Source organism: Megalops cyprinoides, chromosome 8 (genome assembly GCF_013368585.1).
Source record: "Megalops cyprinoides isolate fMegCyp1 chromosome 8, fMegCyp1.pri, whole genome shotgun sequence".
In the NCBI taxonomy this organism is placed as follows: Eukaryota; Metazoa; Chordata; class Actinopteri; order Elopiformes; family Megalopidae; genus Megalops; species Megalops cyprinoides.
In genome coordinates, this window is record NC_050590.1 from 8288040 (window position 1) to 8305752 (window position 17713).

Below are 17713 nucleotides of genomic sequence, written 5' to 3' on the forward strand. Positions count from 1 at the left end.
CGTGTCCACGTGCTTTTCTAATTTCCATTATATTTAAATATGCAAGACCTTCTCGCCTATCGGCTGAAGGTGGACTCCCTCTCAAACACTATTTGTCAGATAAGTGTGTGAGAGCACAAATCAGAAAGCCCGGTCTGTTTAAACCCGCCTTCGTAGACACGTTGCCTAAGGAGAAGTTACACGGGGTGCCCAATTGCGGGACTTAAGCGCTGGAACCACCACATCGCACAGCACTAGCTCGCGACGCAAGTGTTCCGGGTTTATCGCCGAACAAAGGAGAGTGTGATCCACTCGCTTTTGGTAAGGTATGATACCATCGATTGATATTAGAGCACGTTTTTGTGGTCCCTATGAGGTTAAAATTTGTAGGCGCGTACGTGCAAACGGTAACCTATCTGGAGCTCTCCTTACGTAATATTTTATGTGAGGATATAAATTTTGGCTTGGTTTGAAATAGACTAACGTTACTCGGGAAGCATTCAAGTCAGGTTCCTTACCGTAGACGCAGCATCTATATAAACGAAAACGGACCAAGGTACCAGCTTTATTCTTTCGTGCTGTCATCGCTTTTTTCGGCTTCATCAGGTCTGAATTAGCCAGCTAACACTGTTCACCGTCGCTATTTCTCGAATAAACGTTCAGGTATTTAAGTGTTAGCCTACAACATGTATGGTGTTGGCGAATGGTGGTGATGCGCTTGTCTTGAGCTCTGTTCAAAGAAAATATGGGAATTATAGATTGAACAATTTCATTTGTAAGGTTTCTGAGTCTTTTATTTAATGTTCGTTGATATACGCGATATGTCAGAGAACCTTGAGAAGTCATCGAAAGGCCCCACCCTTATTAACAGTTTTTATTAAGTTGTCATTTTATCGTTTGTGTTTAAAAGTTAATAACCTGGAGTAAAGCGAACAGAACCGTGCCGTAGTGTGTCCTTGCAGGTGTTTGATTCATTTGACATTCCACTGGAATATTTATAGCCAATATTTGGGCCAGGATTGCCCAGGACCCTTTGTTTAGAAAATCCATGCGCTGAAATAGCAGATGCTTGGCCCGTTTCGTTTCTGTTTTATACGTATTCCAGGCTTATACATTTTGTGTTTCAACAGCCCATTGATAGACGGCGTCACGTCAGGGAATTGCGAACATTAATTCAAAAGTATTTCCGTGCATTTCGTTGCACAGAGGTATAGACTGCATGCATTTCATTTAATATTGTTGTAGCATTAACTGCTTCCAAATCAAGGTGGACATGCTAGTTCTTAATACCACATGCAGCTTTGAAGTTCCTTTTTATCTTAGCGAGGTCTAGCATCGTAAAAATAGACTAGTCTTGCAAGAAATTACCTTGTTTGAATTATTTTTCGCCCATCTTTGCAATTCTTCAGTTTGACAGCAATTTAGTGCATACATCGTTAGCGCGCACGCTAGACTGCCCATTTCCAACTTTTAAAGGAAGGGAAAGTGCACAAATGTATAGCCCAATTGTGAGAGTATACCCAGAATGTTGCAATTACGTATCTGCAGCCTTTGTTGCCTCATCGAAATGTCAAAAGGTAACGATTCGAACGAATAACTCACTCTTCAGCTTTTGATTCAAACTAAGATTTTATCATCGTTCAGAAAGCACTTTACCCTTGTTTTGCTTCGCTGTTACATAACATTAATACCTGCTTGCCAAGATAAGATGCGGTCGATGAAAAACAAGGCTGCTCTGTATAAACCTAGCTGTGTTTATTTATTACATTACTTTTGACTATTCCTTAAGTATGGGTGTCATCAGGAAGACCATTAAAGGTGACTCGAGATGTCTTTACCTGCAAGCATAATGTTAATCACTTGCTTCCATTAGCTTTTCACATTTACGTTTAAAGTGGAATCCAGAGAAGCGTTGTCCATTTCAAACCTCAGCAACATCCGCGAAATCCGAAAATGGAAATTTTGTCATCTATTTTTTTTCCGAGAAGGCGAAATGAAAAGTAATACTAAGACATAACATTGGAAATTTAAACATGCATCCTTGTTAAATTAAAAGATAATAATAATAATAATAATAATAATAATAATAATAGTCGAATGCAGTACTGCGTTTCTAATACTTAAAGTTTTTCTTTGTTACTATGTCTAAAAGTATTTTAAAATCGTTTTAAAGGTAGTGCTTTCTGCATGACTTCCTCAGACCATGAACCTTTGATTTGTAGTGCATTCAGCATCTTTTTTCATAATCCAAATAAATTATCATCAGTGAAATGTACAGTAGGCAGACCTGTGCTTTCAGTTTAGTGATACTATGCATGTGAAATCTTTAATATACTGTATATTTGGAATCGAGGGGGGCCCGTTTAAAACTGTAAGTAGGCACATGTTTTAGTTCCTTCTGCCATCTTTCCTCTTTTTTATCATGAAGGAAAGGGAAAAAGGCACTCCACATTTTCTCCATAACAACAGGCGCTGGTGGAGACCAGAGACAAAGAACTCAGGAGCAGGCATGCTCCCACCGGTGCAATCTGCATTAACAAAGAAACACCAGGCTTCGTTAGTGCCATAGGACTTTCTGCCCTTGTGTCTGTAAAATGCAGCTGCCTACACAGAATGTTCAGCATCAGACTGTAATTCAAGGATCAGCCTCGATTAGGAGGAGAGAATAAAAAGAGTTGCGACAGGTTTACAAATGTGTAAGGTTGGGTTGGCAATGTTCATAACACCTGTGTGTGGTCCTGAATAATTATGCTTTATTGAAATGTTCTGTTTCTCGGGGGCTCTAATCCTGCCTGGTTCCTTTTTTATGATCATACTGTATGTCCCAGTATAATTCCAACCGTAGGAGTTAACCTTTCAGCATCTGTGGTGAAATGGTGGCATGGTTTCTTTACAAAGTCTGCTTGTCTCGCAGTGACCACCATGGTTATGGTGTTCTGGTCCCTTTGAATAAACAAGAACGCTGGACTTGTCTCTGATCATCTCCTGAATATGTGGACATTAAGGCTTGTCCTCTGCTCTTTGCTGTAGTGTCAGAGCTCATGGTCAGAGGAGACTCAGACAGTCTGTGGGATGTATTCAGTCAAGATGAACAATATTTTACACTGGTATTATGTCCTGTCTACAACACTTTAGGCTCTGTTGTTCTGCAAGTGAAAATAGAGCTATTCAGTTCACACAGGACATTAAGAAAGTGGATAAAGTTTTTCATGGGCGCTGCTGTTAAATATTTATTTAGTTTTGCTCTACAGAGGCTGTTACCCAGGGTGACCTACACAGACATTTTTTTTTTGCAAATATGTAAAAACACTGTCACAGCTGGATACTCAGTGAAACAGTTTATGTAATTGCCATGCTCAAGGGTAAAAAAAAAGCAGTTAGGATTTGAAATTAAAACCTTCTGGTTTCTTAAGCCCTGTGCAGTTCTGCCATTTCTGTGTGCAGCTCTGAAGCTCATTTTTTTCTTGACTGGAAAGAACGGGTGACTGCAGGTTCTTGCGTAAGGTGACGGGTTTTCAGTGTTCTTCTTTAATGTTTACATTGGAATAGAATCAAAAAGGAAGGTATGGCAACAGCTTGGCAGCGCCAGCGTTGGCTCAACACTTGCTTGCGAAACTTCTCAGCTCAGCATTGTTTTCCTTTTACTGTCTAACCCCATAACCTCATTTATTTATTAGGAAAAATGCAACGCACCGTCATTGTGGGTTTCAGCCCTTTTTGTTTTTTTTTTTGTTTTTTTTTAACTTGTGCTGTTTGGTTCAAGCAAGCGCCTCAAGCGCCAGCTTTGGCCGAATGCTAACCGGCGTCTGTAAAGTGTGGCTGTTGGAATAACCCCGCTGTTTGTCCTCACAGGTCAGTGATGATTGCTGGCGGTTAGGTCCTGCAGCCCGAGGATGTCCGCTTCAGATTCTGACTGCTCCACCGACTGGCTGGCCAGTGACGATGAGGATTGTGACAGCGCGTCTGAACTGGACTGTGTCTGCCCCGGCGCAAGGAAGACGCCGCCCTTACCTGCGCCATCGGGCGAGGAGTCCAGCAACGGGCAGCTCCACCTCGATCCCATGGAGGGGAGCCGTAACAGTGATGTCATGGATAAGGACAGCTGCCTGAGCGGGGACAGCGGCGTCCCGAGCCGTGGCATCCACTCCGGATGTACGCAGTCACAGGCCAGCGGCATGCGGAACTTGCTTCTCTCCGGGAAGCACGAGCAGTCTGGGTCTTTGTGCCGGTCCCCACCTCATGCTGCAGAGAGTTTACAGAGAGAGGGACCCCGGCAGGCACAGAAGAGGCCTTGCGGCTCAGAGGCCTTGGGGGTCTGGGCTTCTTGGCAAAATCCCAACAAGACGGACAGTGGTGAGCTGTTCGCTCGCAAGGTAAGGCTCCAGCTGGTGTCAGCTACTAACAAAACTCCCACAGAAAGTAGACCCCGACCTACTCCCTCCAGCCAACACAGCTCTGAGGAATAAGTTAGCTAATCATACTGCTCAGGGGTAAGTGTTTCTTAGAGGACTCTCAACAGGGGACAGTCAACAGTTCTGAGGACTGCATTTTCACAGTATCAGTTTCACAATATCCTTCCTGGTATAAGACTGCCAGAGAGAGGAAATTCTGAAAGAGCATGGATGTTTTTGAAAAGCGCTCAGCAACTTCAGCATGACAGAAAGATGAATGGCTTATTGTGTGTTGTAGAATTTAGGCGTTCAAGGTTAGTTTACACATCTGCAGCACATAACCAGACATAACCAGATAAATCTCTATTTGATTTTGCGGTTATCAGATTAAGCAAAAATCAGTTAACAGTGATAAAACACTTCATTCCTTGACTCTGAATCATGCAGTGACAGTTGTCTAGGACGTGAACCATTTTGAGGCATCTTGCAAATAATCTCCAGCCTGTGTGTGAAATGAAATCTGGCTCATTCCGCACGGATGTAAGAATGTTTATCAGATCTTGATGGAGCAGATTTGCTGAACAGCTATCCTGTGTTTTACAGTGCATGGAGCTACAGTGCTATGTGCCCCATCTGTCCTCAATCTTGAACGGCCTGCAGGCTGGGAGATACAGAGAACGTAAGTGACTCGGTGTAATCCAAGAGCTCCTCTCCATCACCCCTGCCTTGGTGCACCTTGGCCGTAATGAATGTGTGCTGCTGAACGAGAGATCGGTGCCTGGCATATGAGCTGTTCCCGTCTCATTCACACCGTGAGAGCTGCCTCTGTAATGAAAGATCACCCCAGAGAGAGAGAGAGGGGGGGGGGGGGGGGAGGTAAAGTAGAGCGACTTCATGCAGCTACATGAGAGAGATGTGCAAGGGGAGATTCGAGATGTCTGCGTTGCACATTGTTTGATGTAGCACTATCACGTAACATCAAAACATTTCCTTTGTCTGTGGTATCTGTCACTGTTACAGTGCAAAATGGCTGATATGAAGAGACGGGGAACAGTGCAGAGTATACCACATAGAACAGACATATGTATCAGTGGCGGCTGGTGAGCTGGAAACGGGGGAGGCTGAAACGCTACCTTTAAATCTGTCATTACTTTCAACCTGTTCTCCTTTATCATCCTTGATTAACATTAAAACAAATAATTCACAGAATAATTGACACCAATCATGTAATTGGAGTAAATGCTTATGCTTGTAAAACAGCGCAGATTGTCTGTAGTTTGTGTGCTGGCGAAAGCTACAACGTGAGATTGTTTAATTAAACAAGGATGCCATTTAGTGATTTAAATTACATTAAATGCTAGTGACACATCACAGCTTTTGTGAGGTCTGTGTTCTAAACGTTATTGTTCATTGCACTCAAACTAACTTAAAAGTTAATTCTCAGTAATTTAAATCGATCTAACTAAATTTAGCTCTGTTTTGTAATTTGAATATTGTAACACAAGAAAGCTATAATGTGAAACATTTAAGTGAAAGCTTTGGGATTTCTTGCCACTTAATTGTTCAGATTGCTATCCTTGTTAATTAAACAACGTCATGCTGTAGCTTTTGCAATAGCGCACAGACTACGGACAATCTGTGCTGTTTCGCGAGCATAAGCATTTACTCCAATTACATGATTGGTGTCAATTATTCTGTGAATTATTTGTTTTAATGTTAATCAAGGATGATAAAGGAGAACAGGTTGAAAGTAATGATAGATTTAAAGGTAGCGTTTCAGCCTCCCCTGTTTCCAGCTCACCAGCCGCCACTGATATGTATATACACATGCATTCAAAGCATGGTAGAAACGCACCTTCATCAGGAAATGGACGGTTTCAGATAAAACAACTGCGTATTTGCTTCTGTTTAGTAAGGTGACTAAAGGGCCCCAAAGATTAAGAATTGGTTTTGTTAAAATGGTCATGATTAACAGTGACGGACACGCGACATCTGTCCTTGGGAATGTGGCACTGAACTCACTGTTGCCAGTGCCTGTCCAAAGCACACCTCAGAGCATTGCCGCAGGTGTTGAGCGAGGTCGGGGAGAGGTGAGACAGAGCGGTCACCCATCACGTTGGATTAAGTGTGGCAATGCAGGCCAGCGCAGCAGCTGGGGTCCCTGCAGGGGACGCTCTGTCTGGGATCACTGCCTAGACGAGGCCCTTGTGCAGCCTTTGCGCCCCTCAGCCACAGACATCGCCCAGGGAATCCATCTTCTAAATGGATATGGTGCCCGCTGTGCAGAATCAGAGCACCCTCTGCCTTTTGTGCTACGGCAATTTTCTCCTCATGAAATTCTGCCTTCCTTTCTAGGTCTGAGCAGTTTCCAAGAGAGCGTTGCCATGGACAGGATTCAGAGGATAATGGGGGTTCTGCAGAACCCGTGCATGGGGTAAGCAAACTCTATGCCCTCCTCCATTTTGTCAGGTGATGGCTATGTGAGTCAGCCGACCTTACACCACGCTGGCAGGAACAATCACCAGCACTCTATGATGCAAACACCTACCTTTTCCTCCTCCTCTGCAGCCGGGAGTGAAGCAATCTCTCCCCCACTCTCTCTCCCGTCCATCCCTCATTCTTTCGGTCCTCGCTCTTACTTTCTCCAGCAATCAAGAATTCATACTGAATGACTGTTAGCATGACAGATATAATCCATTGTTGCTAATGCATTTAAGGACATGGGCACCCCACCCTGTAGAGCCTGTGGCCTGCCCACAGTCTGAGTGATCACCCTTGGCCCTGAGTGATGCGTAAGGGTACAGCAGGGCATGTGTCCACAGCCCCTGTGGTCTCGCTCAGCGGGGACCCCTGTAGCTTCGTTAGAGTGGAGGCTAATGAAAGCACCGCAGACCAGACACAAACTCGTGGCCCCCTGCTTGGCGCTCACAGCGAGAGCCGGCGGGAATGACACACTCTGAGGTATTGAGTGCAGACAGTGTAGCCGAGTGGGCAATTCCTGGCCAGACTGATTAAAAATGTATCGAGCTTTGCTTTTTTATTTCTGGGAAGGAGCTTCGCTTCTGATCGATTAGTCCTCCTCATGCTCAAGAGCGTGATGGGGTTGGGTGCTGGGGGGGGGTTGGGGGGGGGGGGGGGGGGGGGGTGAAGAGAGTGGCGGCCTCACTGTTTTGTGAGGAAAGTGGATTTGCCAGCCCAAATGCTCCTTTTGACCCAAACGGTAATATCGCCCAGCAGACTGCAATGGTGAAATGACAAGGGTCAGAACTTTGCAGTGTCATATGGGACTCTGGGACTCAAGGCAAAACATAGCAAATGTTCCTGGCACTTCAAAGCTAGATTGGTTCAAATTGACTTATGGCTGTTAGTACTGCAGTAAAGGGGGGAGGGGGGTGGTTGGTCTACTACTACTGCTGTGATGAAGCAGCTAGTCTGCCATCAGTACTGCAATCTGTTGTAGTGTGACTATCCAGACACTGCAGGTGGCTCGAATTTATCCCTCCTGTAGAGGGTGCTAGACTTGTGCAGCTCCTTTCCCACCAGCTGCCCACCTACACATGAGAAACAAAGCAAGCGTTGTGTTCACCCACCCTTAGAACTGCCAGACGCCACCCATCCCCCCCCCCCCCCCCCCACACACACACACCACCCCTCTGGCCCCCCAGGCACGACAGCCGGCTGGCAGCCCGCTGCCTCACAAAGGTGGAAGAGAGAAAAATGACTTGTTGAGCTGTTAATGTTGTGGATAATCTATCACAGAAATTGGACACATACTGAGGACGCAGCGGGCGACCGCCTCGTCATGTGCCGCTAATTCCTATTAACCACCTGTCTCGGACTAATTGGAATTAACTGCCATCGCAGATAAATTGGGGGCCCTGGGAGTGCGCCTCGTTTGGGGTCGTCGGAACGATGTGTGGAGCCTGGGGGTTACCGAAACTGTATTTTTTTTTTTGTTTTTTATCCTCCCACTGCCTCTCATAGCCCAAGGAGAGTGCTACAGTGCCTCCGTGGGGCTTAAGGGCCTATTTTTAGCTGGGACTGGAACGGCTGCATACCATGCCACGTGTGGGCAGTATCATGTGTGTAAACCAGTGAGGGAAGTGCTCCAGTCACATAAGTCCTGTGAAAATGTGCCGGCTACATTTGCATAGTTTAATGGAGACATCCTGTGCTACTTGTGCACAGAGATAAGCATGAAGGGGATGGAGCTGTGTGTGATCCTCGCTCTTCACTGAATTCAGAATCTTTTTTTTTTTTTGAAGGATACTCCTTCAAATGAAACAGAACCTTGAGCTGATTGAAAATATAATCAGCTTGGAGAGGTAAGAGATGGTGTAAATGTTGGGAGTGTTCTTTTACTCAACATCTCCTAGTTTATTAGGCGGACCACCACAAATTTGATTATACGACAGGAACTTCTATCTCTGCTTTCTTTTGTTCAGCAGTAGGTCTCGGCCATGTACGGTGTTTGTTAAATGTGTTCTCATTACTCTTCTGTTCCAGAGAGCGTTACATCAATATCATTCTGAAAGTGGAAGAAATGCTAAGGAGCTGGTTCCCTAATGTGAAATCCAAAGACCAACTCGCTTGTGACCAGACGGAGGAAACCACTCCCTCTAAGAGAAAGAAGGTAATTTTATATTAAGCGATCCTTTGTGAGGCGGATTGTCACGAACATGTATAAGGTGACTACCGCCGGGCTGTGAAGGGGAGACAAAAATACCCATTATTCTTTAATCACTAGGGCAAAGGAAGAGAGTAGGAGAGAGAGGATTAAGGTCTATTTTTACCATTGTAAGGTGCTACACAAGTCTCAAGTTCAACAGGAACAATGTGGGAAAAGAACATGGAAATCTGGGAAGCGTCCCAAGATAAAATTAAAAGCGACCTGACATCTGGAAGAATAGAGAATGCTTGGCCTGTTTTGTGTAACTAGATGTGTATTCAGTCATTAAATGTGAAACACCTCTTGATATGAAGGGTCCCACTCATAATTTTCCCTCTAATAAAAAAGCCAAGTCAAGCCTCCAGACTTGCTTTTCATATAGTGTGTCAGGTTCGTTTTTCTTTGTCATTACATATTGCAAGAGGTAAACGTAGACTCATTTTCAGCACTGAAAACCAGTCAGTTGATGTAATAGGAAATATGTGGCTGAAAATTTACAGCTCCAGAAAAAAAGGGATAATAACATGGTGGAAATATGGTAACACACCAGTCAAGTTGCATTTACCTGAACTTTCCCCCCTCTATCCAAAAACAAAGGCCACCGCGACAATTACACTGAAATTAAGTGGCATAGGAGCTGCAAAGTGCTACCAAATGTATTATTCATAGCTTAAGTTCCCATTTGTACTAGAACATTTAGAATGATCTCATGCTGTTGTCACATTACACAGCGTGACTTTGGATGTGGGACACACCTCCACCAGAAAGGAGTCTTCTTACAGCGTCTAAGTGGAGGGGAAATAATTGCGCCCCTCTTCTCAGGGGTGGCAGTGTAGTGTAGTGGTTAAGGAACAAGACTCATGCCCAACAGGTTGCTGGTTCAATTCCCTGCTGTGGCTCTGCTGATGTACCCTTGGGCAAGGTTAGGGTTAGGGTTATTTTATAATTGCCTCAGTAAATATCCAGCTGTATAAATGGATAACATTGTAAAAAAAACTGTAAATGATGTAAGTTGCTCTGCTGAGTGTCTGCTAAATGCCTGTAATGCAATGTCTCCTATCTCTACAGCTGTGCCCGGTCACCACAGCGGAAAGCCCCATGTCTCTTGGCGGTCCCCCTGGCAGTAGCAAGGCTCTGGGAGTCAGCGAGCCCACGCCGCTGGGCGCCTATTCCGCCACAAACTTGAAGTGGCTCCACACGTCCCCTATCTGCTCCCCCACCGCGGAGCTGGCCCTGGGGGGGCTGAGGCAGTGGCCGCCGCCGGCGCCGCCCAGGGACAAGGGCGTCATGCAGGACAGTGCCGTGTCATCCAGCACCGACTCGCCCCCTGAGAGCCGGCCACCCCTGGGCAAGATCAACGCCCCCTGTTTGGAGAGACTGCTGAAATCCACAGAGAGCATCATTAGCCGCAAAAACACAGGGCCCACAAAGGAGAGCAGCTGGTCATAGCACAGAGAGAGAGAAAGAGAGAGGAAGAAAGAGAGAGACTGGTCTGTCTGCAGGAGAGGGATGCTCAACGTTTTGATCTGATCTGAGTACAGAGAGACTGGGCTGTTTTTAGGAGGGGGACACTTAACCCTCTGAGCTGGTCTCTGGTCTCAGCACAGAGACACTGGGCCACCTGCAGGAGCAGAGACAGCATTGCACTGCCCACCACGGTTTGGAGTCAGTCTGTTCGGGGGGGAGGGGTGAGGAAGGAGGGGTGCTATTCCAGCCTTCTAAGGAGAGTGAGAGCTTTAGGGTGAGAGAGTGGTGTCCCCACTTTGATGTCTGCATTAATTCCCCTCTATTTCTGTTTGGACCTCAGTTTGGATCCATTGTGCAGGAGTGGGGTACATGAACAAGGTGCAAACACACAGTCAGTCACCCAGAAAGGCAGGCTTTGGTTCTGATGTCTGTAGGAACTGTGATCGTGTGTCTGGACCTCCCTTTGAGAGAGGTTTGAAATCAGTGACATCAGTCACAGCCTTTGCATCAGTAAGGGAAAGTGTAGGTAACAGGATTCGGGAACACCCAAGATATTCAGATATGTCAGTGGTATATCTGTACAGATGTGGTGTATGTGTGAAATGAATGAATGCAAGTTTTTTTATTTTCTTTCTTTTGGTGTGTGTGTGTGTAACTCAGCATTCAAAAAAAAAATAGTTGAGCAATGTGACTGTTACTTCATTAACTTCAAGTTTTGATACAACACTTCTACCTCAATTTGACAGCGTTGTTAAGGTTGAGATATACTGTACACGACCAAGGACAAAAAAGAGAAGGTTCCACAAAGAGCCTGTCGTGTGGAGGCGGTCAGTAGGAGCCATCCTACTCATGTAAAAGGCCAGGACTGGCCAGCTGACCAGACCCCTGACGTCAGGTGACCTTCTAGAATGTGAACTCTATTACAGATGTTTGCCGAAAGGCAAGCCGTGCCTGTCAATCTGACGTCAAGCCGTGCCTGTTGGCTGATTGAATGAAAGAGCACCATGTTGAATACCCGAACCCCTGAAGGACACGCAAACTTGGAAATCCCTCGACTCCTCTGCCTTTTCCTCTATCAAGTAAATTATTAAACTCTTGCCAACCTGCATTCTGTGGTCTAACGTAACAGTAACATTTCTGTCAACACAAGAGTTGGACAATGTCTAACTAAAATACAGCAAGGAGAAGAGAAGGTATTGCTTTGTGTAAATATTCTGAACAATGTTCCAGGTTGTTAATTTACCTTACAAAGTGGCCTTTACAGTGTGATATTTTATACTTTAAAAATAAATGTGGTTATATTTGTTTGGCGTAAATGAGTGATTTGCTTGTTATTTTTGGCTTTTTCTCTTTCTGCTTTGGCTTGATTTCCTCACATTTAGTTCTGCTTGAGGTGATGAAATGGTTCAATAGTCACCTATCAACAGAATGGACAATGAGAAGCCACAAGAACTCAGTATTGAAGCATTTATTGAATTTTTTTCTGCTTTAGGAAACTCGGCATAGACAATTCAAAATTAAAACAAAATAAATATGAATATTTATGTAAAACTTTTTTCCTAATGAAAAATTATACACAATGTACAATTTTGTTTTTCCTTATTTTTTTCCATTGGGCTGGTTAACCTATACACATTTCCCAACAAATTAAAACATTCCTCCATGCAAACTTAAAAAAAAGAACCCTGAAAATAGGATGGAGCAAAGAAAAACCAAAAAATACTCAATTCACTGCTTGTGTCGATCGTTTTAATTGCTAATAAACCACAAGGTGAAATAAAAACACTGAATTGATTATGTTCGCAAGTACACTGAATACTCAAAAAGTCATCAGTATCATAAATGGGTTTTATGCCCTAGAGTTCCTACTTGTTTAGTGACACAACTCAGATATCTGACATCCCCCTCTACCATTTTCAAGGGAGAGGGGGGGCATGGTGTTAGGTGGTGTTTGATCACGTCTTATCAATAGTCTGTGTCTGAACCCTCTGCGTTGTCAACGTTGCGGGAGAGCATATAGTTGTCCATGTCGATGGAACGGCAGTTGTTGATGGCGTATCGCAGTCTCTCGGCCATGACCGCCTGGTTGGAGTATGGGGGCAGACGTAGCTGGAAGAAGCAGGTCTGGGAGGTGGGCAGACTGTCGTATGGCTGTGGACACACCAGAGGGGAAATACATTACATTACATGCATTTAGCATGCGCCCTTACCCAGGGCAACTTCCATCACAATTGAACATAAATGTACCCATTCAATTTAAACAAGCCACAGTGTCAGACCAGGCTCGCAACACTCCCAGATCCCTGAGTGTGAGCATAACACCATTCAAGCCCTACCACAAGTTAACTTGTGCACACTTGACAAAAGCCAAGTATACTATGATACAACAGGTCCTAGAAGACAAATTCGTAATACATCGTAATACTAAACATAAAGTTAACACTGAATGAAAAGATATAGTAGGTGTTAGGGGGTGGGGATAGAAGTGGAACCAAGATGCACTTTGAAGAGGTGCAGTTAGGGAAAGGCCAAAACAGCCTTGAACATACAGCCCATTTTAACCCCTCAGCACATTACAAAATAATTATTCTTCAGAAAGTTAAGACCGTTTCTGAGTTTGAAGGTGACATGTTGAAAGTCATTCATTGCACTTCCTCTGTCAAAATTCAAAATACAAGATTCACATGGGTTTGACGTCAGTTCTGTAATTTACTGGAAATCTGACTGAGCCATCCCGTCTACTTCTGTGTCAACAATTCACAGTTCCTACTTTCTTCTCAGTCCTGCGGTTAGTTTTGGAAAGTCTTAACTTGAGTTCTTATGTATTTATTTAGGCTTTATTTAACCAGGAAGGTCAACTGGGAGCTCGATTCTCTTTTATAGTGATGGCAATGTGGGGAGGGAATGAACAGCCCTACTCTTACTGTAATTATTATGAGATCTTTAATGATTAAGTGAGTCAGAACCCAGCTTTAACATCTCATCCCAAAAGGGACACCTTTTACAGCAGTGTCCTCATCCCTGCACCCAGGCTCTGGCCTCAGCCTCCTGGCTCACCAACACCGCTTTCAGCAGTAATCTTGAAGGTCCTCCAGTACTGCTAGTACAAATGAAGCCACTTCAGCTTCAGCTGTTTGGCATGAGAAAGCTACATGGGTGGTATGCCTGTTGGCAGAGGATCTGCAATATATTGTCTAAACTGTATTAAACCTTATGCACTTAATACCTGGAATCAAACTTGGTCTCTAAAAAAACACACATGCTAGGTTGTTTTCACCCTGTCCATATTAAATCTTATGCACTGAATAACTGGAATCAAACTTCATCTCTTAAAAAAAAAAAGCAGACACACACTAAGCCATTCTCACCCTGTCCACTTTCATGATCTGGAACCTCTGAGAGATGTCGGCGGTGTTGGCGGGCAGGCGGGACCGGCCAGAGACGAAGCGCATGAACAGGACGCGCTCCTCGTTGGAGAACTCCTCCAGGGTCTGCCAGAACCACTGGACCAGCTGGTGCTGCTCGTCCACCTCGCGGTAGCGCACCACCTTCTTCAGCACGTCCACCGAGATCTCGGGCATGCCGCACACCATCTGCTCCAGCTGCCGGGCCGTGAGAAGGGACAGTAGAGGCACGGGGACAATCCAGGACATGCCCTCACGCACCGCGGCCACCTGAGGAAAGGGGCGAGAGAGGGGCTCGAAACTGACCACAGCTGTCTCATACACACACGCACCTCCTAGAAAAATACACGGCCAACTACAACAGACACATCTGTTTCTAATTCCAACACACACACACCCTTCCCCTGCTCCAACTCACACACACACGCACAAACACACACACGTACCTTGCCAATAGCAACAAAGACATCTGTCCAACCAACCACAACACACATTTGATCCCAACACACACAGTATATTGCACAAATCCAACAAATCCACACATGCCCCAAGCACTGAAACCACACACGCACACAATTCTGGTCAACAATCCTCTGACAGTTGAGCTACTGAAGGTTCAAACACCACTCGACCACTTTTCCTTAATATCTCCCTTTGCCTACACAAAGTAATAAAAAAAAATCACACATTTTACGTGATTAAGACGTCATGGGAAAGGACATGTGAAGGTTCTTTAAAACAACTGGAGCCCTATCAAATAATGACTGTACACCAACTGCAACATTAGTCATTACTTGTTGCTAATTGGGTTTTTCCCCTTTACTGAGGACCAGTAGGGAACAGGTGCATTGTGGGAAGAGTGGGGGTTAGCATGTGAAGGAGCCATCTGGTGTTAGGTGTCATGCTAACTTTTCAAATTTGCATCGCTGAGTTGTGGAAAACAGCTCTTACTTGGCGATCGATCTCGTGCAGCCTGTACTCGATGGCCCGCTCCACGTACTCCTTCCTGTTGGAGAAGGTGAGGGGGATGCTGTTTCCTCCGGGGATTATGGGAACCATCTTTCCGTCTGCGCTCTGGCCGACGAATGAGTCGAGGGGGATCATCTGAAAGGACAGAGAGCTGAGCGTTTGCTTCCCCCCGCAACGGCAGGACTGACTGCTGACCTTCTCACAGAGACACCGGGCCTGCAGCGATGCGCCACAGAGCACATAACACCACTCCTCGCTGTCATAATCAATCTGCTGCACAATCACACACTGGCCCCTGCAGATCGACTGTGATACATATTACATTACTGGCATTTAGCAGACACTCTTATCCATAGCGTCTTACATCGGTTACAGTTTTTTTATGGTATCCGTTTATACAGCTGCACATTTTCACTGAGGCAACTGTGGGTTAAGTACCTTGCCCAAGGGTACAGCAACAGTGCCCCAGTGGGGAATTGAACCTGCAATCTTTCGGTTACGAGTCCTGCTCCTTATCACTATGCTACACTGCCGCCCTCACAATACACAGGAGGCGGGACTGACCCCCCTCACCGGGACAGAACGATGGAGTGATCCAACCCTGCTGCAGTGCCTGACATTAAGAGATGTCTCTGAGAGGGGCCTTGGGGGAAGTGGGGGCCATCATTAAGCACAAACAGACAGTTAAATGCTCTGACAGTTCAAATGGATAGGAGCAATAAGAGCCTGCCGGTTTTAGATCGGGAGCTCCGCGCATCACAAGCTCGTCACGCGTCCCCCAGACCAGATTAGAGGGGAACGAGAACAAATGGCAAGTGGGGGAGAGGTGCGGCTCAGACAGCGCCATTCCTAAGCTGCTGTGCCAAATTCCTCCCTCAGGGCGCAGCGGGGCGCTCTGCGCTGTGGGGGAATTTGTCTCTCCACTCCTCTGGGGGTGCCAGATGGCACCCGTGGTCCCCTCCTGCCCTGACCTCTCCTCACGGGGTTTTGGGGGGGGGGGGGGGGGGGGGTGGCCCTGGTCACTCAGGGTGCTTGGGAAAGCTGCCAGGCCCTGACAGGAAGGGCCCAAACGGGGGTTGCATTCCGGTGTTCGTGACGATCGAGCGAGGAGGCTTGCGTAACCGTTTACGACCGGGTTCCTGTTCCAGTAGTAAATGCATCTCCGAAGGCAGATAAGGCTGGCCATTGTATCAATAACAGCAGGCCAGCTGGTGGGGATGGGCGGGGGAGGGGGGGGGGGTTGTGGGGGGGGGTGAGGGGACAGAACGTGCCCGCTCATACTTCCCCCGCGCTCTTCCTATCTCCTCTTACCTCATGGAAATTTTCCTCGGTGATGCCGCTGTCTTCAATGTGAAGAATGCTGTTGAGGGTCTGGACGTAGAGCAGGTCCACCTCCTCCAGGTCCTCCAGGAGCAGCGGGATGCAGCAGAGCTGCTTCCACACCAGCGGCGCCAGGTGCAGGTCCAGCGGCTTCTTGGTGCGGATGGCCACGCCCATCAGGATTCCCAGGAACTTGAACTGCAGGAGGTGCTCGTCCAGGCAGGCCGAGGGGTTGAACAGGAACCTGGGGAAGAGGAGGACACTAAACTGAACAGAAACTCCCATGCAGGAGCCATTACATTATATTACTTTTCATTACTGGCATTTATCAGACGCTCTTATACAGAGCAACTTCCATCAATTACAGTGTTTTTTTTTTTTTTTTTTACAATGTTATCCATTTATACAGCTGGATATTTACTGAGGCAAGGGTACAAGGTTATAGCACCAGTACCCTCCTGGGGAATCGAACCGGCAGCTTTTTGGTTACGAGTCCTGCTCCTTAACCACTACGCTACACAGCTGTGAGGAGTTCTCACATGTATTTGGAGAAGTGACGACACATTATAACACATATAAATAGCTGGCATAGGCTGTGTACCGATTTCTGATTCCGTGTAGAGAAGTTGGTTATTTCCTGCAATTAATTACTGGTATACACACCACACACAAGATGAATAACGCCTACAGATATAGCTGACCTCAAAACTGCAAGCTTCAATCCTGTGACAATTGCTCCCCCCCTCCCCTCCCCCCTCCCTCTCCTACTCTTCAGCCCACTGCTAACTAAGCTACTCCTCCCTGGCTAGCATCACAGAAAAGACAATGACGATACACCAGGGGGTCTGCAGAGAGATGGGTTTATCACCCCGCTTACACAGGCGAGGCAGTGCTGAAGTTTCCCTGCTGTGCATGTGCTTTTTTAACCTGCAGCCTGGAGCTGCTCTCCTGCTCGTTTGCGGGCGCCGCACATTCCCGCAGGACTCTGGTACGTCAGTGAGTGGGCTGGAGGGCTGACGGTTAATAGAGGCGGCTGAGACAGAGGCAACGTGCGGGATGTCTCACCTGTCTCTGTTGTAGCCCACTTCAGCTGTGGCATTAGGGGAGGGGATGAGCAGGTCGGCGACCCCCGTCTCCAGCTCCTTCAAAACAGAGGAGAGTCAATGGAAAACAGAGTGCCTGGCGCACAAAGCAGGCTGTTGACCTTGCAGCCTGAGCACATTCTGAACCGAAAGGGTGGTGCAGTGTCTGCCAGCGGGGGAGGATCTGCCAGCTGCCAGAGGCATGTCATTATACCGGTTGCACAAACAGCATTTAGCATGGGAGCTAACACAAATGCTTTTATCATTTACTTTGCTCATCCCTTTTGCTTAATCCAACAGGCTGCACCTGTCGAGAGAACAATAATTTACTTAAAAAAAAATAAATAAAAACCAAACAGGGTGCATGGAGTGGGAGTGTGTGGATCACCCCCACCATTAATATCTCACGCATCCCACTCCACATGCTAACAC

At 46.2% G+C, this 17713-nt stretch overlaps 2 protein-coding genes across 10 annotated transcripts in view; one reads left to right on the forward strand and one right to left on the reverse strand.

Annotated features, from left to right (window-relative positions):
• Window positions 1-211: 211 nt before the first annotated feature.
• On the forward strand, window positions 212-11812 carry LOC118781557. Of its 2 annotated transcripts, none has more exons than XM_036534511.1 (6): window positions 212-305; window positions 3832-4352; window positions 4974-5049; window positions 6726-6804; window positions 8877-9003; window positions 10108-11812. In XM_036534511.1, the coding sequence occupies exons 2-6, from the start codon at window positions 3873-3875 to the stop codon at window positions 10486-10488; spliced, it is 1143 nt and encodes a 380-aa protein (XP_036390404.1). In that variant the 5' UTR covers window positions 212-305; window positions 3832-3872; the 3' UTR covers window positions 10489-11812. The 2 variants fall into 2 exon arrangements, with proteins under 2 accessions (XP_036390404.1, XP_036390405.1); XM_036534512.1 differs by having other exon boundaries at window positions 212-300.
• Window positions 11813-12118: 306 nt separating this feature from the next.
• herc1 (HECT and RLD domain containing E3 ubiquitin protein ligase family member 1) overlaps window positions 12119-17713 on the reverse strand; it is a 62136-nt gene continuing 56541 nt past the window's right edge. For all 8 annotated transcript variants that reach the window (XM_036535268.1, XM_036535270.1, XM_036535265.1 and 5 more), the window contains 5 exons: window positions 17265-17341; window positions 16191-16443; window positions 14862-15014; window positions 13875-14180; window positions 12119-12657 (listed from right to left, as the gene is read on the reverse strand). In XM_036535268.1, coding sequence (XP_036391161.1) covers window positions 12472-12657; window positions 13875-14180; window positions 14862-15014; window positions 16191-16443; window positions 17265-17341 — 975 coding nt within the window. In that variant the 3' untranslated portion in view covers window positions 12119-12471. The remainder of the gene's footprint in view (window positions 12658-13874; window positions 14181-14861; window positions 15015-16190; window positions 16444-17264; window positions 17342-17713) is intronic.

Bases quoted from the DNA above. Each gene is read 5' to 3' on its own strand.
- LOC118781557 (XM_036534511.1), top strand. From the start codon at position 3,873: ATGTCCGCTTCAGATTCTGACTGCTCCACCGACTGGCTGGCCAGTGAC. The intron at 4,353-4,973 runs GTAAGGCTCCAG...TGTGTTTTACAG, and splicing joins GTGAGCTGTTCGCTCGCAAG to TGCATGGAGCTACAGTGCTA. The intron at 9,004-10,107 runs GTAATTTTATAT...CTATCTCTACAG, and splicing joins CTCCCTCTAAGAGAAAGAAG to CTGTGCCCGGTCACCACAGC.